Source organism: Pinus tabuliformis, chromosome 2_2, assembly GCF_031772625.1.
Source record: "Pinus tabuliformis cultivar Carrire ecotype Pingquan chromosome 2_2, CPIR1, whole genome shotgun sequence".
NCBI lineage: Eukaryota > Viridiplantae > Streptophyta > Pinopsida > Pinales > Pinaceae > Pinus > Pinus tabuliformis.
The window spans coordinates 503346189-503369475 of record NC_142300.1 but is presented as its reverse complement, the minus strand read 5'-3'; the positions used below and the strand labels follow the sequence as shown (position 1 = coordinate 503369475).

Genomic DNA, 23287 nt, shown 5'->3' with positions numbered 1-23287 from the left:
GGTCAGTGGAGACCAAGAGTGTGTAGACTTAGAGTGGATAGAATTACTAGCCTTGATGAGATCTATAGTGGTGAGATCTAAATTCCAGTTGGCAAGAATGAGGCGTTCCTGAGGGGAGACTGGCATGTCTGAGTCTTGCCATTGACTGAGAGCTAGAGTTTCTTGAAGATTCTACTTGAGAAGAAGCCAAAGAGTGTCCAGAGGTGAACTGTGATTTTTGAAGATCCTGCTATTTCTTTCCTTCTAGATTATCCAATAAACGAAACCCGGCAGGAGGTTCCAGAGAGCGTTGAGAAAAGGACTTTGGAAAGGCTTCCATGGCCAGGTTCTGATAGTGTTTACGATATCTCCCTCTCTTCTGCCTATTCTTCTGTTACACTGTGCTGTTCTCTCCCACATTTGAGCTGCTAGAGGGCAAGTGTCCAAGAGATGATTAGTGTCCTCTGAGTGAAGATTGCAGTTGGAGCATCTAGAAGGCCCAATAAATCCTCGCTTTTGTAAGTTATCCCATGTGAGGATCCTTTTTTTGCTGAGAAGCCAAAGGAATGTGGAGACCTTAGGCCATATTTTTGGTTGCCAGACTTGATCCCATAGTTGATCTTTTATTATCTGAATGGGGTGATGAAGGATTTGATATGCTTCCTTGGTAGTGAACATACCCTTGGTAGTATATCCCCATCTCAAGCGGTCTTTTTGATCAGAGAGTTTGATTTTCCTGAGATTGAGCTCTTGATCAATCTCATCATAGGTTTCCTCCTACCAATTGGCCTGCCAAGTATTTGCCGGTTTCCATAGATGAAAGCTTTGGGGAGATTGTTGTTGCCAGAATTGATGAACATGGATTTGTTCATTTTGTTGCATGGTTGCTTGCCACTTGGGTTTGTTAAAGAGAGAGGCAAGTTTGAGAAGTTGTTGCCAGGAATCTTATCAAAATCTTGCAGTGGTGCCTAAGTGAATTTCCTAGAACCTGTGTGCTTCAACAAAAGAACTATGTATCTTGGCAGCATTCCAAATTAGCAAGCCAGGAGTGGTTGGACTGAAACAGATTAACTCCTCTTTTGAACTTCCTGGAGCATATTTGGCCTACCAGAGACGACCCCAGGGAGTGTGTGGTTTAGAGATCCAATTCCACCATATGCGCACACCCATGATGTTGTTGCTGTGTAGGGGATCCCTCAGGCCTAGTCCCCCTGCTGATTTCGGAAGACAAACTTCCGTCCATTTGACCAGGGCCCATTTTTTGTTGTGGCCTGATGAGCCCCAAAGGAAATTTCTTTGAAGATTGTGAATATTCCTAAGAACCCATTTCGGGGCAGCTAAAATTGAGAACAGATACAGAGGCATGGCTTGAAGAATAGATTTGATGAGGATGATCCTGCTAGCAATGTTGAGGGAGCGGAAAGTCTAGGAAGAGAGCCTGGTTTCTAAGTTGTCAAGGAGGGTCCTCCAAGAGGCATGTTTGATAGCAGAGTCAAATAGGGGAGCTCCTAGATATTTCGACGTAAGCTTGGCTATAGAAAAACCCAGAATCCTAGCTATGTTCCTCTGAGTGAGAATGGGAGTGTGGAAGAAAAAGAGCTGGGATCTGTAGGCATTGATGGTAGTGCCAGAGGCTTCTAAAAAAACATTGAGCAGGAGTTTAAAGGCAGAGGCTTCTTTTACTGATGGGTAGCCAAAAATCATATTATCATCGACAAATTATTGGTGAGTGATAAGGGATTGGCCGTGCAATGAAATGCAATTTAAGGAGTGTGAAGAAGAGGCAGAATGAAGAAGGCGTCTTAACCCTTCAGCCATGAGAACAAAAATGAATGGGGAAAGAGGATATCCTTAAAGAATACCCCGAGAAGGTTAAAAAGGAGGGGAGGGGGATCCATTGAGAAGGATGGGGAAGCAGGGGGAGGAAATGAGATTCATGATCCATCGTGTCCAGGTAGCATTGAAGATGAATGCTAGTAAGATGTGTTTGATATAGGTCCAGCTGGGTTTGTCGAAAGATTCAGAGAGATCTAGTTTGAGAATGATACTTGGTTTTTTCAATATCTTGAGTGAGTGAATCACTTCGTGGGAGAGAATGATGCCATCCAGAATCTTGCACCCTTCTACATACCTTGCCTGATCTGGTGAGATGAGGAGAGGGAGAAGAGGTTTGAGTCTGTTCGCCACTACTTTAGATATAAGCTTATAGATGACATTGCATAATGCAATTGGTCTATATTTTTCAGGAGTCTTGGATTCTTCCACTTTAGGAACGAGTGCTATGAAGGTCGTATTTAGGGAAGGAAGAACCCAATGCATTGACCGAGATTCATCCACTAGCTCCCAGACCTCTATTTTGATAAGCTCCCAGAAAGCATGAAAGAAGTTGGCTGTGAATCCATCAGGACCGGGCGCCTTACCATCCTTGAGTTGGGCCATTGCATCCTCCACTTCCTACAAAGAGATAGGCTGGAGAAGCCTATTGTTGTGATCCTCATTAATGATTTTAGGAATGTGCTGCACTATATTTTGTATGGCTTGATTTCTGCTACCCGACGGTTCTCTAAGAGTGTCTTGAAAGTATTCTTGGAATTCCTGTACTATGTCTTCATGCACCTCCAGGTGCTCCCCTTGTTGATTGTTGATGAAGGCGATGTTGTTGTGCATTCTCCTTTGAATGGTTGACCTGTGAAAGAACTTAGTATTTTTCTCCCCGTCCTTGAGCCATCTGATCCTGGATTTTTGTTGCCAGAGAGTCTCTTCTTGCTGCCTGCGTGTTTCAATCTGATTTAGGAGAATCTGCTCTTGTAGTGCATATTCCTCCTTTCAACCCTCTGATATGATACATTGTTGCAGCGTATTCATTTGCTGCTCCAGCGCTTTCCTTTGATCGAATATGTTGCCAAACTGAGTGCGATTCCAAGTTTTCAGCACTTGCTTAAGGTATTTTAACTTTTGTTGAAATTGAAACATCTTGGCTCCTGCAGGGGGAGTGAAGGATTTCCAGGCAGCTATTACCACATCTTTGAAGTTAGGATGGGAGAACCAGAAGGATTCGAAGCGGAAAGGTCTATTTCTCTTTGACTCTGGACGTGACCACTGAAGCATTATAGGCCAGTGATCTGAGCCTGCTTGAGGCAGAATGGAAGCGTGGAAATCTCTGCCTAGATGAATGGCATTATCCGATAGGAGGAAACGATCAAGTCTAGAGGCTATGTGCTGAGATCCTCTTCGTTTGTTGGTCCAAGTAAACATACCGTTTGAGGTTTGAAGATCCATGAGCTGATTCCTAGATATGAAGTCTTTAAAGCCAATGCTGTCTCCTTCCAGTCTTGCTCGGCCTCCAGATTTTTCCTCCAGTGCCGTAATAATGTTGTAGTCACCACCACTTATCCATAGGGGATGGCTTCTGCCAGAGCTGAGAGCTATGAGAGAGTTTAGCAAATCCAGCTTTTTTTGAAGATCTTGAGGAAAATACACATTAGTGAGAAGACCATGGATGTTGGTACCTATGAGGTGGAAGGTAGTTGAAATGAAGAAGTGAGAGGCATGGAAATCTTGAAGGGAGAGGATTTGAGGGTTCCATAAGATTGCCAGCCCTCCAGAAGCACCTGATGCATCCACAGAGACTGAGCGACAACCTGTCCAAACTTTGTTTAGAATTTTCTCCAGTGCGGTGCTATTGCCTTTGGTTTCTTGTAGAAAGACTAGTGAGGGCCTTTCTTGCTGAATCATGTTTTTTAGCATTCTATGTTTTGCAGGGCTGTTAAGCCCTTGCACATTCCATGAGATTAGCTTCATGAGGAACCATGGGGAAGAGCTTTATAGAACTTGGTCAGCTTGGGGAATTCTCCAGAATCCACCAACATTTCTCCAATAATGATAGTCCTTTGCAAATCTGTTTTGCGCCCTCATTTTTTCGTGTCTTTCAAAAAAAATTTACCATCCCAAGGACTACCTGCTTGAATGCCGAGATATTTATTTTGCTGTGCTTTGATCAGAACTCCTTCAAGTCTTTCGATCTCCCTTGGGGGAATTTCACTGAAATCTTTCTATAGACATGCTGCTTCCAATTTGAGTAGGTCCAGACCTACTAGATCTTCACCTTCTGGTCCTTCTTCCATGAGTGATAGTTTGTCCTGTTCCTCCTCATCTAACCTTTGATTGCTATTGTGGGCTAGAGAAGCGTCAACCTCCATGGCAGAAGATTGTATGGCTGTTTCTGAGGTGAAATTTTTGTCCGTAGAGGTTGAAGCTGGAGTGCGGATATGAGCGGACTTAGAAGGCGAGGCTGAAGGATGTGGGGGAGGCACAGGGGTGGAGGGGGAGGGATCTGAAGATGGGATGAGAGTATGATCCTCCGTGAAGGTTGGAGAAGACAAGATTCCAAAGCTATTCCGAGTTTCAGGCTTCTTGGGATCTTCTGGAGCTACTGGAGGTTTCTTGGTATGCTTTCTACGGCTAGGAACTCTCGTGAATCCTTCAGCGTCTTTACTTGTCTCTGATGCGGATGCTTTCGACTGAAGATTCAGAGGGAAATCCTTGAAAAGATGGCCATGCTCATGGCACCTTCTGTAATGAAAAGGAATGTGCTCATAGTCTATAGTTTGTACCCATTCATAATCATCATGAAATAAACTTACCGAATCCATGAGTTCTTTGGCCAGATGCATGTGTACGTAGATCCTGGCATAGGAGGTGTATCTACGGTATTTGGTTTCCTCAGCTACTTTGATGAAGGCTCCTAGGCTGTTGCCAATGTCCTTTAATGTCTCTTCATTCCAATATTCCACTGGAAGAGAATACAGGCGTATCCATACCGGAGCCCAGGAGAAGTCCTCTTTGTCTGGATCGAACCTTGCTTTCCATTCTCGAAGATATAGGCCTGCAGAGTTGAAGAAATATGGCCCTCCTTCGAATATGCGAGTTTTGTCTTCCAGGCAGTTGAAGATAGCAGTGAAAAAACCTTTGGGTCCTAGCTGCAGAGAGACTTGACCCTTAGGTTTCCATTTGGAGGCTATCCAGCCATGCAAGGCCTTTTTAGTTGGCCAGAATCTGAGGAACTTGCCTATGAGTGCATGATCACTCATGTATTGGATTTGGGCATTGATTCGATCACTAGGAAGATCTATTTTTATTCTCTCTGCAGATTTAGGAATGCATGTTGCAGAGAATGCTTTTGGCCGTGACATCAAGTTGTTCTAGTCTGTTCCTTTGTCTTTGGCTGTCGTCTGACCTGCAACAGCTTTTCCATTGTTGTTTTTATCAGGATCTGAATGAGGGCCATCAGTTGGGTCAGGGCCTTGACCGACTGGAGCTTCTACATTTACTGACTTGTCAGGAGAGGGATCTGATGAGGGAGGGGGGGAAAAGCCCACCCCTCCAGACGGCAGGACCATGGTGAGGAGATCAGCGGCGTCGCAGGTCAGAGAAGCCGAGGACGCAAAGGGGAGGGGCGGCGGGATTTTTCAGAAACCCTAGCAGGGGCAGCATCGATCACTGGTCCGATGAGCGCTCCGTTTCAATTTGTTCAAAAAGATTTTCGTGGATAGTTTAAATTAATATTAATAATAATCTAATATATATATTTTAAATATTAAAATACATTTTATAAAATCTGTATAAAGTTTCAAAAATATAGTATTCATGGATTATTTTTAATAAATAAAATGATATTTATATATTCAATAAAAAAAAATGAATGTTGATTAATTGTGAATGTTGTGTAATAATCCAATTAAGACATAATAGAATCTTAATTATTCACAAGTTCTAGCCATATAATATAATAACAAATGTTCATGATTTTGGGAATACTATAACAAGTCTTGTAAATATTTATGAATGGTTACAAATTTGATTTGATTTATATGGTTTATTTTTTGTGGTAGTTTAAATTAATTAATTTAATTTGTGTCAACTTTAATTTTTATTAATTTCTATATTTAATTTAATTAAAGATAGAGAAGAAAGAGAATATTGTAAAAAACAAGTTGATTCAAAACATATATTAATGAAATTCTCTTAAAAGATTAAAATCCAATGTAATTAACTTAACTTATCTAAACTTTTACTTTTATTAAATTTTATATTTAACCAAATTAAAGTGTTAATCTCAAAAGTGGATGAAGATTGTCAATTTCTGAAGAGAATGGACAATCATGTAAATAATTAATGAAACATAAAGAGATGATAGCAACTCCTATTGAAAATGAACGTGGATCTAGTCATGCATATGTTCATATGCCACACTCATAATTTAGAATATGGCCAAGATTTTAATTACTTCAATGCAAATGCTTACATTATCTTTATCGATACTCCTGGGAATATGGGCATTCATTGCCATCGACCTACAGGTATAGTCACAGAATACAATCTATGTGATAAAGAAAATATATCGTCTCATAATTCCATATATATATTCTACATTGTATTTAATACAAAAATTGCAATCTCTAATAACATATAAATGATTTAATGCGGTTGCATAGAACAGTTTATGTGTTAAGGAAAAAATATTGTCTCATAATTCAATATATATATATTCTACATTGTATTTATACAAAAATTCAAAATCTCTATTAACATATAAATGATTCAATGCAATTGCATAGAACAACTTCGAGTTGTTCATGCGGTAAAACAGTAACATATACCCAAACTTTGCAAAACTCCAGTAAAATAAAAAATAATACAGTATTTATAATTGATGATAACACATCGTTCACAACTACAAAGATCAACCATTGGCGATGTGCACAATTACAAAGACCCTTCAAAATCCATCACTATGTAAAACATCCCTAAGTTGCAATGAACAACTTTCAATATGGAAAACAAAACCATGCACAAAATCTTATGGATTGATAACATTCTTAAAGCTACGATACATGTTATGGATTCCTAAGCTATAAATCCAAAACCATCAAGGAACCATTAAAACATAGAAAGTCAATATTAAAACCCTCACAAAAAATAAATAACGCTCATCCTCAAACCATAATAAACCAAGCAACAATGACCAGAAAAAACTATTAGAACCTAAGAAAACCCTTTATCATAATAAGAATTGGAAAAGATAAATGAAAATTATAAAAGGAAAACTCTCATTTTAGAATTGAAAAGAAAATAAAAAGTGTTGATGCACAAAGGATAAACAGAAGCCTGGACTAAAGAAGAGTTCACTGAATATACCAACACTTAGAAACTCTTGTCACTTTCCCTACTGTTTGCCAAGAAATTTCAAAAATTTTAAACAAACATATTCCAAAATGTAACATAGACCACTACTATAGATTTCATAAAGGAATCAACCACGTTTCATTTTTTTAATATTTTGTTTGGTTGAGAATGAAGCCAAATTTGACACCATTTCATTTGGAATTTCAAAACAAACCCATTTCAAAAAATATAATGTAATCCAATGCTATATGGTTCAATAAAAACACAGCCACGTTTCATCATTTTTTGGTTTAGAATGAAGCCATGTTTGGAACCATTTAAATCGAACATCAAACACATTTCAAAAGATATAATGTAAACGCCAAATCGGGCTGCAAGCCAGGGGATTACCACATTAATATGGGATTAATGGTTAGTACTTCCAGGTACAAAACCACCACCCCCCACATGGTCGAGGCAATGGGTGTGGTGGCCCTTTGCATGATGGAAATCACTACATATAGGAAAGGTGGCAATAGGTGGAACAGAAGTGTTGGAGGTTTTATGTCCCCTAGAGAGAAGTCTGGTGAGTACTAGAGCAATTGTGGGTAAGGGGACTGGAGCAGAGGGTTGGTTTTGTGGTACCACGGGTAGTAACAACTCCATCGACTACATGCAAAGGATTATGGGTATGTTCTCGACCATCTCTCTTATCTCATTATGTCGCCTTGTTTTAGGTTTCGTCTGAGAGAGAGGACCAGAATCCTAGGGATGGATCATAAGGATGTGGCAAGCTGGGGGCATAGGCTAGTGGCATGTGTCTATTTCTGCTTTTGTCTTTTGCAGCTGATAAGCACCCTCTCCATCTCACTCTGCCTAGAGATTCTCCTCTCCCGTATAGGAATTTTGATGGCTCTGGGTAGAGCGCATGGTGTTGAAGCATGCAGGTGTGTTGCCAGAGAAGATGGGATTTGGGTTATGGGGATGTCTGCAAGTTCACTCACATTGTGCGAGGAAACATCTATAAGATAACCATGTGCTGTTGGAGGGGGGTTTTAGAAACCTGGGAGTGGGGGAGAAGGAGGCAAATTATTGCAGGTGGGAAACCTAGCAGGGAATTGAGATTGGCTATGTTGGGAGCACTAGCGATGGTGGCGTTATGGCACTCAGGGATCGGTGGATACCTGTTTTGGGTCCCCTTTCTTCTAACTAGGTGGATAACAATGGGCATGCTAGCAAGGTTAGGCCGACAACCCATAGGTATTTGCACCTCTTTACCTGGGTTTGCAGAGGCAATTCATGTTGGACCATTGCTAAGGGGTGACGTATTTTGTGAAATGCAACCTCTCATGTAGGTCATGGGCCAGTACCTTCTATGGAACATGCCTGCAACCACAAGGGGAATGGTAGTGCAATTGACAGAAGGGGTTTGAAGCTAGTGGGATGGAGAATCACAACCTTACTACCTGTGTGCATGCAACTTGTTGTAATACTTTGAAGTTTAATTAGGTTATAGTTTTCCTCACTATACATGACTGGGCAAGAGAGACCATGGGACGACCTGCTAAAACTCAAGGCCACAGTAAGAAGCCTCATGCGACAAGGAAAGACACGGAACCTGGACCTACAGGTGGTCAATGAGGTCGGATGTTTGTCAAAAGGTTAATTAGTGAAGCGACCGTCACTTATCAAGAGGGAACCAATGAAGAAATTTGAATTTTTTTAGAAGAATGGGAAGTAGAATTGAAGCATGAGAGTGAGACAGATACTAAATTCGAGGACTAGAGATTCCTCGTCCCAGACCATGGAAATACAAGAGGTAGAATCACCCAATTTAAGCATACCCTCTACCTATACTGGCTGATGGAAATCCTACTCAGAAGGGCAATGGAGAAAATATCGGTAGGCATGACAGTCATAGTTCCAGGATTTCCATATTACAAGGACGAATTTCGGAAGGCGCAGTTTCAACTACACAAACATGATGTCCACCTTGACCGAATTGAGTATCACTTGTGATGTCTCTTGGTCCAAACTAAGTTGCCTGGTATGAATGCCAAAGATCCAACACTATGGAATCAACATCAACTGTACAAACATGACTAGCTTGCCTACTTTTTGATAGTTTTGTTTATATATGCAGAAAGATTTTAAATTTTTCTATGCAATTATATATGTATGTAGAACTCTAGACTATGGTAGTGGATAAGAAGTGGAAATTTATATTGCTCGGATAGAAAGACTTAAGTTCTTTTGCTACTAGATGGCAAATAATGCATATAGGTGGCCAACAGACTTTGTTTCCCACTGGGGAAGTTGAGGCCACCTAGCTACTACTATGTGGTGTAAATTTGCTCTATAGTTAATGAAAAAGGAGGATCTACCAAGCTTAACAAAAAAAGAAGATATAATGTAAGCCACTACTATATGGTTCAATGTTAAAAAGAATGCATCCACGTTTCATCATTTTTTTGGTTTAGAATGAAGCGAGGTTTGGTACCACTTAAATTGAAAGTCAAGCTTTTTAGAATCTAAAGTTGTAGCCAAGTTTTAACTTTTTTTCTATTTTGAAATTCATTTTCCTCTAATCTTGATATGGGTTTTCACTTTTAACTAATTCTGATAAGTGGTGATAAGTAATAGGCACCGTAAATCATCATTTGGTAAAAAACTATCTTGGGCAAAGATTAAACACCTTACTTAGATATACAAGAAAGTTAACAGTTACAATTACATTCATTGATGTATTGGCAACAAGGAGAATATGTTGGTATATTTCAATTTAAACCATAATCTCAAAATAGTTAATTAAAAAAATGATTAACACAACCAATTCCAATAAGAAAAATTAAAAATGAAAAATTTCGATACTAAAAATTAAAATTATTAATGTAGAATCACCTGAATTAAATAATAATAATCATTAGTATACTAGTTAAAAAATAATAATACTTCTATGGTATGTTGTAGTTTTTTTTATATATTTGAAAAATATATTCTATTTATTTTCTTAATATTTTACTAATTGAAATTAAAATAAACGTTATTCAATTAATATAATTTATATGTGCATTAAAAATAAATAAATATATATTTAAATAAATAAAAATTATAAAAAAATACACAAAACAAAAAACCCTTACAAAAAATAATGAGGAAATCAAAAAACGGATTAACAAAACAAAAAACAGTCCAAACAAATGCAATGAATAAAAAGAACCAGAAAACGAACACCGGGAAATCAATACAGGCTTTTCAGAAATGCAGATGAAGAAAACGAACCATCGGAAAATCAAGAAAGCACAAAAAGAAACACGATCAATAAAGCGAACTAGAAAACGAAACACCGGAAAATCAAGAAAGGCAAAAAAAAAAAAAAAAGAAAGAAAAAAAGCGCAAAGATGAGGCTACCTTTATAATAAAGCGAAAAAGCAATGAGAAAGACTCTAACCCCAAAATTAAGTTCTAAATCAAGAAAGCAAAAATCTCGAAAAATCAAAGATTTTTATCCCAGGAAAGCGCAAAAGCTAAAGAGGTTGCAGTTATAACAAAGTTAAAAAACTTGAGAGAAATGCAAAGAAAACCACTACAATTGCTTGTATGCGTTCAGCGCATTCTTTAAAGCCTGAGCGCGTAAGCATATGTGTGTTTAAATGTTCATGAATCTATTGTAATGGCCTTAAGCATATGCATCTGTGTGTTTAAGATGTTAAGGTTTAAAAATTTTGTTGATTTTTTTATGGAATTTTTAAGATGTTAAGGTTTAAAAATTTTGTTGATTTTTCTATGGAATTTTTATAAATAATGAATAGGAAAATGGGTTTTTACATTTTTTCAATAATTTTTTAAGAAGAAAAATATGGGGTTTCATTTTATTTATTTGTCTTTAAGTCTAATGTTTGCATATTTTATTTTTTTGGTGAATTAGTTAGTGTGATTTTATTTTTATTGCAAATTACTTCTTTGATATATTATATTCGTGTTCTAATTTATTTACATAGATCATTAATAATTTAAAATTAGAAAGGCAAAAAACAGGGTTTTATTTAATTGTTTTTTATAAAAAAATTGTTTTTAATTTCACAGGAAATATGGCCCTATTGGGAGGTATATAGTTTTTTTGAAGAAAGATATTTTTTTTCAATGTCATTGGATCTATTTTATGTAAATTTATGTGGTTGAATATGTATGAGTCTTTGACAAAGGAATGGTCCAACTTGGTTAATGATTCTGTAGGTAATATATATGCTTACACAACATGAAATGCCTATTGTTAGAATCTTTTCATAGAAATTTATTTATTTTAAATCACAACTTCATTTGGTTTATTTTTTGTAAAATTATATAAATTTAACATGCGTGAGGCTGTGGAGGAATATTTGAAGGAATCCTTTTCTAGTTATTTACCTTTCCCTTAATGATATTGGGAAACATATTTAGACCATTTTTCTAAACAACCCTTGAATATTTCAAGAGAGAGTGAGATCAAAACATACGAGGATATGGAGGACAAGAGAACAAGGTGAGAAAAAATAGCTTCCTTTTTGTGCTTACAATTGATTAAAGTAATATATACAAGCCTCTGTAAATATTTGATATGTAATGAGAGATTTCTATGGTTGAGAAGCCATGGGATCAATTTAAAATGTGGTATGTATATTTATTAGATTCCATTTTTCCTCTATCTTTTCAACCCATTTTATTCGACTAGAACACTTATGGAAACGTTTTTTTATAGAACTTCTACCTATTTTGGAATAGAGTATCCAATTATCATAGAGATCCACCGACATTTAGCACAAAGCTTTTGTAAGCTATGTGAGTTGTTTCCTTGGTTTCCCACTCCTAGGATCATGGAAACAACTATAACCTGAAAAGCTCCATTTTTGTTTGAAGTGTGAGAAAATATATTTTGAATCCAAGTTGCTTCTACATTTTCTTCCTATTATTTTCCATGTCGAGGCTAGGTTGTCCTGGACTTGAACTGCTAGTGATGATTTGTCATGTGTAAAATTAGCATATCATCTTAATTAGAAAGGTTTATATTGGAGAGAGCTTGGGTGAGTTGAATCTCATATATGTTATTCAATGAAAGTTGATGGTTGGGTTGTCTTGTTTTCTAGCACCTATATGACAAGCCATTAATTGGTAGCATATCTATGAGACTGTGTCTGTGTTTTTTTTCTGTGGGTGTATGCAGATTAGGAACATGTTGAAGATATTGGAATAGTTCCTACTCAAAATGTTTTTAAGTTTGTACAGTGGTTAACTCGATCGCTAAAGAAATGACGTGAGAGATCTCAGTGAATTTTAGAGAAGATGCAACTTGGCCATAGGTATAGAAAATCACCTTTAAGGTATTAGAGGTTATAAATTCATATACCAAGTGATTAGCTATAGAAATTAGATTCAGTTCCAGAGACAACAATGAGTCATTACAATGTTCTAACTAATTAAAATTTAACCTGACATTCTAGTAGATAGTCCTTAGGCTCACCACTCAAATTGTAGGCCAAGTTGCAAGAACTTATTCACTTTTATAGACAATAGCCAAATACATGATGCTTGCATGGGATTCTCCCTTAATTGAATGACACGACACATTAAAGTGCAAGAAGGTGTTTCTCCTACAAATGTTGTCCAATTCATCTCTGAAATTTCTATTTCAGGGAGCCCCTTCCTGTGTATGGTCAGAAACAATGTCATTGGAACCATGTCTAAATTTATTTCTTCTACAAATTCTGCCACGTGAATTTCCACTAGACAAGTACTTTTTCCTCAAAATTCCTAGAATTATCCTTGGATACTGTTGCTACTAGGATGTTTTGGAACTTCTCCAACTGCCAAAAGCCTCATTCCATGAGCTTTGTGATGATATTGTCAATGAAAAATTGTCATTTAGCATATCAACATGGACAATCTTGCAGGGACTTTTAAGAGCTTTCAAGACATGGCACGTGGTTGGCCTCTTGGATGGTCAAGGATTGAGACAAGCCTTGGCTATTACTGCCACAACCTAGACTTCCTCTAGAAGATCCTCATTTAAAATGAGATAAGAATCAATTATTTGGGAAGATTATCCTTGTTATACTTCCCTATCTATGGCGAGGCATGGTCTAGCCACGAAGAGTCCCTAGCTCGCATGCCATTGCATTCAATGTTGGTAATGTTCCCTAAAATGATATGCAATATGACTTTTCCAAAATAGTAAGAATCATGTGCACATGTAGTGGGTGGTGAACCTAAGTGTCCTTGGTCCCATGAACTTCATTTATGCACCTCAAAAACATTATAAAATTATTAAAACCCCAATTCCTATATCTACAACACAATGAAATTTGTGTAGTTTGTGATTTCAAACCCATATTATGGAAATAACGGAGCTTATGTAACTTGAATTATTCATAAATATAAACTAAATTTAGTCAAACATTGTTGAACAAGTAAAGAAATTATTAGAGATGGATAAAAGATGATGCTAGAGTTTGGGGTTTGGGGTCGAGGGAATGCTTAGCCATAACTCTCATTTTTTTAACAAACCAAAAAGAGCATACAAAATTTTTGAATATATCATACCAAAATCCATGTGATACATACTGGGAAATGGCCAAGAGCCATGTAACCAAGCAAGGTTGAGAGTCTCCATCTTGACTACCTACAAAACTTAAGATACTAAGATGTACTTCAAATTATATCCATCATGTGATATAATGATGGAATGGAGTGGGACATCTATATATTTAGAGTTATGATGGATGTGTGCTAGTGCCACAGTAGTACTATATCCTCCAATGACTTCCTCTCTTGAGATTCATATTATTTCCTCATTTAAATTTGCATGTGTCCCCACTTTTCAAATGAGATGAGGGAAATGAGTAGAAAATTCATGTTCTAGAAACCTATAATATTGGGTGGGGATTTTACCCTTGTTTTCCATTATGTAAATAGTGATAATTCCATGATGAGTTGATCTAGGGCACACCTTTAAGAAGGTATCATTATCAAATGAGGGCTAGAAATATAAAAAGTTATCCATTTGAATGATATATAGGATTATATTTGTCTAGATGGGAAGGTTGATATAACTTGAGCTTGTAGGTATTAATTATTGGAGAGTACCCCATTGTAGAGGAAGCTATAATTTGAAGGAATTATGACCAATCGACTGTAGAATATTATATTTGCAATAAAAGTGTGGATAGAGGGCCGTCACCTTGTTGACCAATATCTTACCATGTACATTCATAAAGGGACTTTTAAAATTGTAAAGAACAAATTCAATGCATTATAAGTACTATGGGGAGTTGTAGGGTACCAAATGGTTTATACTTATTGAGGGGAATTTAAATCATATCTAGTAAGAATAAAGGCTTGCTTTATTGGCAATAGGTATTGGGAGGGGGGTTTGAAAAAAGGGTTTTTGGAGGTACTTATCAATACCTAGTGAAATTATTCCATAATGAAGGTGTTATGTCACAATTCATTAGGTGAAGGCCCCATGGGGTTGGATAAATCTTCGGATGTTTAACGCAATGAAAGTGTTGTTTCCAAGGATATTGTCATACTTTACCACTAACCTATAAGGATCTAGGGCTACAATAGTGATCACAAAACATATGGATGTGTGTTGGGTTACACTAAAGAGAATAATTGTAGATTATATGGGTCATATGTTTCTCAAATGCAACAAGAAACTTATAGTCATTGATCTATAATTCCTTCCTTTCTAAACATAGACATGACAAATGGAATCTATATATTTCTTCCTATCTTGAAATCCATGTTATTTCCTCCTTATTTGAAGATGCAATTGTCACTTCTTGTGAAATTAGATGAGGGAAATGTGTAGCACAATTATATTCTAGAAACTATTTATCTTTGGTTGGGAGTTTACCCATAATGCTCATTATGTAAATAGTTATATTGTTATGTTGAGTGTATTTTTGGCACACCTTTAAGAAGGTATGATTATCGAATGGGGGCTAGAAATCTAAAATGATATCCATTGAATTGTATATAGGATTATATTTGTCTAGACGGAAAGGTTGATATAGTTTGAGGTTCTAGGAATTAATCATTGGAGAATACCCTATTGCAGAGGAAGATTTGGGTTGAATGAAATTTCATGAACCTACTATAGAATCTATGAGCTAAATTTTTTATTTTAAATATATTTTTTCCTTGTACTATTTCATATGACAGATGGCATATGAGATGTAAGAAGATTTTAACTCTATAGAAGATATTCATGCCCTTTTGTATGGTCAAGAAGATTCCTAAACCTCAAATGACAACAATCTACTATTCAAAGTTAGCAAAGCTATTTTGGATATTAGAAAGTCATTTGTATCATGCTTATGCATGGTACAAGCTCTATATCCTCCAAAACAATTACAATAAATCATTAGAATTGAAGGATTTGTAGTTGATAGCATCATCTTGATTATTAGCTAGCATTTCTATTATGCCCTATGATCACAAGCATGGGGCTAACCATTTTTAGCTGGAGAATGAGAAGGAGGTTGCTATCATAGTTGCTTCTCAAGGAAATAACAACTAATATACATGATGGTAATGTGGCCAAGCACAAGGGGATTATAAGTAGTGTGAAAAAATCAAAATAGATAGAAAACATGTTGAAGGTTCACTCATGCTACTGATTCTAGAAAGGTAATGTGAAAGTACTTACCTCGATTATGTTTCTTTTTCTCCTAGTATTCTAGCATGATTAAACTGAACTGTGAAAGGTATGTAAAGGGTGGATATTCTTATCTATACATAATATCATTCACCTCACTTAGTTTCCCATTCCATTTGGGAACAAAAGTTTGAGAGATAGGAAATATATGTATCTACTAAAAAGGTATCTGTCTTATTTACCAGTAGGGTTTTCTTCCAAGGGTAGATACACACAATCATTCTTACAAGCTTTAAATGAATTTTGCCTTATTATGTAACTAAACACGCATAATCTCTTTTAAATATTCAAATGAATTCAAGCTTCTTAGGTGAATTTATGTTCATGCATTCAATCATAATTTGTATTGATTCCCGCCTCTAGATAGACAAAGACAATTTTTAACAACTTTGATTATCCTTCATCTTAAGCTTGTGCTTAAATTTGATATGTGCATGTGGGGGAGGGGGGTGGGGGTGATAAACCACTTGAAGTGATAAGAATAACTAAAATAATCACTCCATTGATTTATATATTATACTTGGAGTTTGAAGAGTCTATGATGTTTGGATGGCAAGATGTTTACTATTTTGTAGCCTAGGGGGCTTTTCTTACATATATAGAGTGTGGTCAAGATGGTGAAAATATTAACGAATGTTTCTCTATAGTTTCTATGTAATATTGTGCTCATTGTTCCACCTTTAACACCATTCAAGTACCTTAAGGTTCCCACCAAATGCTTCTCTACAGTGTTAATAATTTTGGCTTGGACTTTGATGTCTGTCATTCATTTCTAAGTGTCCCCTATTTGTCTCATTGGGAATTGGTGATACTATCATGCCCTATCACAAGTCTAAACAGACCTGTAGCTTAATGATATTTTGCCTCACTCAAAATGTAGAATTACGAGCACAATACAAATCAGTGGAGCTATTCATAGTAGAAATCTGGTTTTGTCCTTTATCATTTTGGTAACACCAATGTAATCTATTCCTTCAAGTGTATATCATATATTCAGGTGGTTAAGCAATAATAAATGTATAGTGTATGATCGAAATACTTCATTCTCTTTATACCCTACATGTTATTAGCATTTGGAGTACCGTTCCAAGTGGCAAAGTATGCACCCTTCAGCATTCAATCTTCTAGTAATACCTGTTCTATGTTGGACATAAAGATATGTAGCGAGTGGGTCATGGGGGTTGAAATATTGCATTATATTGAGAGCGTTCATAGCCAATATTATAGGCATGTAGATCCTCTGATACCAGCTAACCATAGTTAGGTTAATTGTAGTGCAAAATAGTTGGCAAACTGACTAATGGATCTGGGTTAGGGGTCTTTGTGCATACCCTATAGAACTTGATTGTGTGTGAGGCATATGAATGAAAGGTTGTGGTTTATGCAATGTTGCCTTAGTTTATTTAGGAATAAATTTGTTCCATATATAAGAGGTACTCCTCAACAAGTTAGAGAAGTTGTTGAAACTGATCATCTGGAGACTACAATTGAACCCTTAAAACAAGGCATAGGTTTCTTATTTGATTAGTAATAGATTTGCTGAATGAGGTGGCATGCTTTAGTTTTCTAGTCACACAAACTTTACATTATATATATATATATATATATATATATATATATATATATATATATATATATATATATAGATTTCAAATGAAGAGGTACAACATGCCTTAGTAAATCATGAGTTCATCATGACAAACTCTGCTCTGGCATTTTCGATGTATATAGTTCTTATTATAACTACATGGGACTTGTCAGTGTCAAAGGATTTTGCAACCTTTCACACAAGCCCCGTTTCATCATTTCACTGAAAATATTATTTGGCTCTACCATATTATTAATGTATGTATCCTATTTTATAGCCAGAATGAATTCTATAAGACAATATTTTATTAGCATATATTAGATTTTCTCATTTTTCATCTATTGATATTCATGTCACTACTCTGTTGTTTCTAAAGAAATTACAATGAGTTTCAAACTTTTTCTTGTTTTTATTCCAGTTTAGATTTATTAGCAACATCAAGTAATTCCAATTTGCTGTACATTCGTTGTATGTACTTTTGAGATCTCTACAAACTTGATAATTAAGTAATTTTATATTTTTCAATGTAGTATCGTGTTTTATGATAGATGGATTTGTGCTCCAAATTTGAGCTTCTCGACTTTACACTCAAATATGGTTAGGATTAATTTAATTGGCTTGTTATATATCTCCTCAGCACATTGACCTCTTTGATTGCTAACTGTGTGAGTGTTCGTATAATTTCTACATTATTACAAAATTTAGATGCAAATCTTTCACTGATAAAGTTTTGTTAGGCTACCAAATTCATTTCTCATGGGATAGCTAAATTCATATGGGAATTTTGGCTTATAGTTGGGAAAAAGAGAGACAGAAGAACTTAAATGATGTAATACCATGAGTGGTAATGAAACATTAGGAGAACTAGATAATTCAAGGTGCATATGAAGGAAAATCTATGATCATAGACATCAAGGATGAAGAAAAAAATTAGCATAATAACTTACAAGTCATGTTGTTGTTTTGGTATCTAACTATGGTCATAAGCTAAAAAAAAACATAAGCTAAATTGGGAAGATTAGCTAAAAATAGGTTGTTAACAATTAGAGTATGCATCTTTTAAGGGAGTGTATTATTGCAAGTAATTTGGAAAAGACTATTCTTCGCTAGGCATTGCCTTTGTGTATGAGTATGAGTGAAGTGTCTATCAGATCTATTGAAGCACGATGCCTTAGTGTATGAAAATGAAATTTTGTGTGTAGGATCCTCCTAGCCAAGAGGCTTGTATAAAATATTCTTGAAAATGATGAGGATACTCAAATCTAACAATAAACCCTTTTGTAATTGACTATGGGATATGATTAATCTAAATATTGTAATTAAATATATGGGTTGGAGACTTGTTGGGTGATCTTATCAAACATTGATCCATAATAACGTTTTTGGAGAGATTGCGAGTTCACATATAATCAGAAAAGGCCTCCTACTTTACGTGGAACCATTTAACAATATAATTTGTCATATCATGCAAGGGTGAACAGTAAGAAATCTCATTGTGTTTCTCACTACCTCTGATTTATCTCTCTCTTATGCTGTGGTAATTTTCTTCCACTCAGAAACTTTGGTACTTTTCTGGCCTTGGAATATGTAAGAGTTGTCGTGGAAGACTAGAGGAACATAAGGAATTGAGGAAATTTATTTTTGGAATTGCATGGGGAGGGATTTCAGAATTTGGAATAAGATTTCTAAACATGAGTGCAAATTTTTATTTTTCTTTCAGTATTGTTTTTATGTCATTATGCCTCATATGCTATCATGAATTGGCTACTTGTTATTATGTACTCTAATGACATGAGAACTAAAACAACAGTCAAATTTCCTCCTAGGAAATAGAACAGTCTAGCAGCTACCAAAAAGAAGTATTTACGAGATGGTGCATTAGTTGAGCTTTATGCTGTTGGTATGTAGGGTGAGAGTGTGAAAATTTGGCAAGTAAAAAAAAGAGACCTTTAGATCCCATTCCCAAAAAGTTGCATTAGGAATTAAGTCTTTTAAATAAACACTTATACTTATCAAAGTTGATAAGGAGGGGTGTTACAACATCAACTCTATTGAAATATGAAAAAAAAAATATTGTCTGAAATTCATCATGTGGCTGCAATTTTTTTTTTTTTTTTTTAAATCAATGGCTATAAATGTAATTTTAAGGATTGCCATAACTCTTCACATAATTCTTTAAAGTGTGTTAGCTCAATGGAAGAGTATCTGCCTTACAAGCAGGAGGTTGGTGCTTCGATTCCACTGTGCGCTCACATGAATTAATCAATGATTTTGTAGTTTATTTTTAATTAAATGTTTTTTATATCGATTTATTTCAATGGTGAGATATTTCTAGATTCCTTGTTTTATATTGTCTCTAAAGAGACAAAAGTGATCTATAAATAAAAAAATTATCGTCTCTAGAGAGATAATAGCTATTATTAAAGACATATTGTCTCTAATCTGATTGTTGTCTCCAGAGAGAAAAAAATGAAATTGTCTCCTAAGAGACAATAATGCTTGTTTTATATATTGTCTTTATAGAGACAATGGTTTTTAAGACAATAATATTTAATACAATACCTTTTAAGACAATATATTTTAAGGAAATAATCTTTAAGACAATTCGTGCTTAAATACAATATTTAAGACAATACACAAGTTTTTTTGTCTTAAATTAAGACAATTTACCCAAAAATTGTCTCAAATATTGTCTTAAAATCCTCCCTTATGTACTAGTGCTCCTTTTTATTTAATAATGTTTGGGTTCCCATATTGTTAGTTGGATTTATAGCTTGTATCTCATATACCGTGAAAGTAGGCGTGGTTTTATTTTGCATACACAAAATTAAATTTTGAAAAAAAAACTAGCATGAACCACCATGGCCAATTCCTTACAAGAAATCTATTATTCAATGGCTGCAAAAATTTTAAATTCTCGTTGTATATTTTTTTTATACATATACATATGAAAGCTACTCCCATATATTACTTTCCTCTGAAAATGTTGCATCATATGGTGAAATATTGACATTGTAAAGAATCTACTTCTTGGGTTCTAAATTATCTTCTTATCTATTTCTGATAGCCATTCCATTTAATATTGAAAGTATAACATCATCTTGTTTTATATATGATAGCTCAAATTACTTCCACAATCTAATATCTTACATTGTTCTATATAATAGTTCCATGTGTAGTGATTTTAACAATTATTTAATTTCTATAAAAAAAATACTTTCCTTATTCAATTTTACCTCCGTTTAGTTACGCTCTATATTTCCCTTTAACATGGATTTTGTGAAAATTGGTTTCATTTATCCTTTATGATATTCCCTTGGTAAGAGGAAATAATATTAACAAAGACACATTCTAGACTTGCTAACACAGCAAGCTTCGCCCTTGAACTACTCTCATTTATAAGTTGATATCATTTAGCAATTAACAAGGACTCTTTCTTGCTATTTGTCCCCTCCCACCGCTATATAGGAACTAACTCTGAGGCACAATATTGATTTAATAGTTATATTTAATAAAATGGAGTTTTCTATATGCCCCATAAACGTGTAAGTACATTCCGTGAGAATCAAATTTCCAAAGTTATCTATTATATATCAAACAGATGTCACGGAGAAATATTTATCGAAAATAATTAGTATTATAGAAAAAAATGTTCACTTATCTATTTTATCTTTCCAATTAGACTATCCAACCCCAAATTATATCCTTCTTTATAACTAGTACATAGGGTCCTACAAAAATTTCATATTATAATGAATGTAATAGTAATCTAGGTTCTTAAATTCACAAATTAAGGTACTTATCTTTCCTAATCCAGGCTGTTAGGCAATTGCATAGAAGAAGACCACTCCTCCCGATAAATGAGAACTACAACCACCAATTATACCCCTGAGCCTTTTCAATTCCAGAACAACAAATGGGAATTGACCTATTAAGGTCCACTCTCCAGCATCAACACTAATCTATCTAGCTAAGAATTCATAGATACACAAGTTTCCTATAGGGTTTCCATTAGCTTTATTCGCACTGAAGAATACACTTTCAGCAAAATCTTCCCTCGCCCTAACAATGTCTTGTTCAAGGTTTTCAAAATCTTTTCTTTTCCTCCAAGATGCCTCCAAATTTTCCTTTTTCCTTCCTTGGCTTCTTTGCACGTTGAGATGTTTTATCTCTAGGGAGGGAGTAATCATCCTTTGACTATCTTGTAAACGAAAAATTTCAGCTAGTATATTGTCCCTATAATTTCCATGGCTTTCCATAATAGGATTTTAAAGAAAATTAAAATAACTTTAAACATGTAATCTCTACCCAGATTGCACATAGCCCATGGCTTACCTCATCATTGTGGTAAAAGTAAATTAAACATTTAATTTTCACTCTGAGGATTTACCACTTCCCCCTCTCAAGTGAAACGCCATCCTCGATGTTCCTTGCTCTCAAATAGGTTGTTTCCTTGCCTATCCTACCCTAACCTAGGCTAACGTAGCCTAAGTAAGCGTACCTAGCCTACGAGACCTACTAAAGTTACCTAGCCCACCTAACCTAAGTTACCCTAACATAACCTAACGAAACCTACCCTATCCTAGCCTACCTTACATAGCCTAGACTAGCCCAACCTATCCCTGCCTAACCTATCCTAACCTAGCCTAGCCTAGCTTTGCCTAGCCCAGGTTCACCTAGCCTAGCTTGGCCTAGGCTAGCCTAACCTAGCCTTGCCTAGGCTAACCTATCCTAGCCTACCTTAGTTTAAGATAGCCTAGCCTAACCTAAACTAGCCTAAACTTGCTTAGCCTAACCTACCCCAATCTATTGTAGCTTAAGCTAACCTAGCCTAACCTAGCCTAGACTAGCCTAGCCTAACCTAGCCTAACCTAACTTGGGTTAGCCTTACCTAGCCTAGCGTAGCTTGGCCTAGCCCAGCTTAACCTAGCCTAGCCTCACAAAGCCTAACCCAACCTTGCCTAGCCTAGCCTAGCCTAGGATGGCATGGTTTAGCCTAGCCTAGACTAGCCTAGCATGGTTTAGCCTAGCCTAACCTAGCCTAGCCTAACCTAATCTAGCCTATCTAAACCTAGCTTAGACTAGCCAAACATAACCTACCCTAAACTAGACTAGCCTAACCTATCCTAACCTAACCTAGCCTAGTCTATCCTACATTAATGTAGCCTACGCTAGCCCACCCTATCATAGCTTAGCCAAGATTAAAATAGCCTAACATAGCATAGCCTACAAAGCCCAACCTAGCCTAGCCTAGCCTATTCTAGCTTAACCTAGCTTAACATAAACTAGCGAAGCCTAGCCTAACCTAACCTAGCCCAAACTAACCTCGCCAAGCCTAACCTAGCCTACCCTAGTGTAGCCTAACCTACGTTAGCCTAATTTATCCTAGTTTAGCCTTGCCTAACCAAACCTAGCCTAACCTAACTTACCCTAGCCTAGCCTTACTTAGCCTAACCTACGTAGGCTACCTAAGCTAACCTAACCTAGTCTATCTAGCTTTCCCAACCTACCTAACTTAACCTAACCAAGCCTAGCCTAGCCTAACATAACTAAGCCCAGCCTAACCTAGCCTACCTAGCCTACCTAACTTAAACTTACCAAGCTTAACCTAGACTAACATAACCAACCCTAACCTAGCCTACCTAACTTAACATAACCAATCCCACCCTAATCCAACCTAACATAACCTACCCTAACCTAACTAAGCCTAAATTAACCTAGGCTAGCCTAGCCTATCATAGCATTTCCTAGCATACCTAGCTTAACGTAATCAATCCCACCCTAACCTAGCCTAACATAACCTACCCTAGCCTAATTGAGCCTAACCAAACCTAGGCTAGCCTAGCCTAGCATAGCCT

At 36.1% G+C, this 23287-nt stretch overlaps 1 protein-coding gene across 1 annotated transcript; it reads right to left on the bottom strand.

Moving 5' to 3' along the window:
* Nucleotides 1-2805: 2805 nt before the first annotated feature.
* Nucleotides 2806-3714, bottom strand: LOC149193563 (uncharacterized). Its single transcript, XM_089407358.1, has one exon. It carries the CDS (start codon nucleotides 3712-3714, stop codon nucleotides 2806-2808), a length of 909 nt encoding a protein of 302 aa, XP_089263484.1.
* Between the last annotated feature and the right edge of the window lie 19573 nt (nucleotides 3715-23287).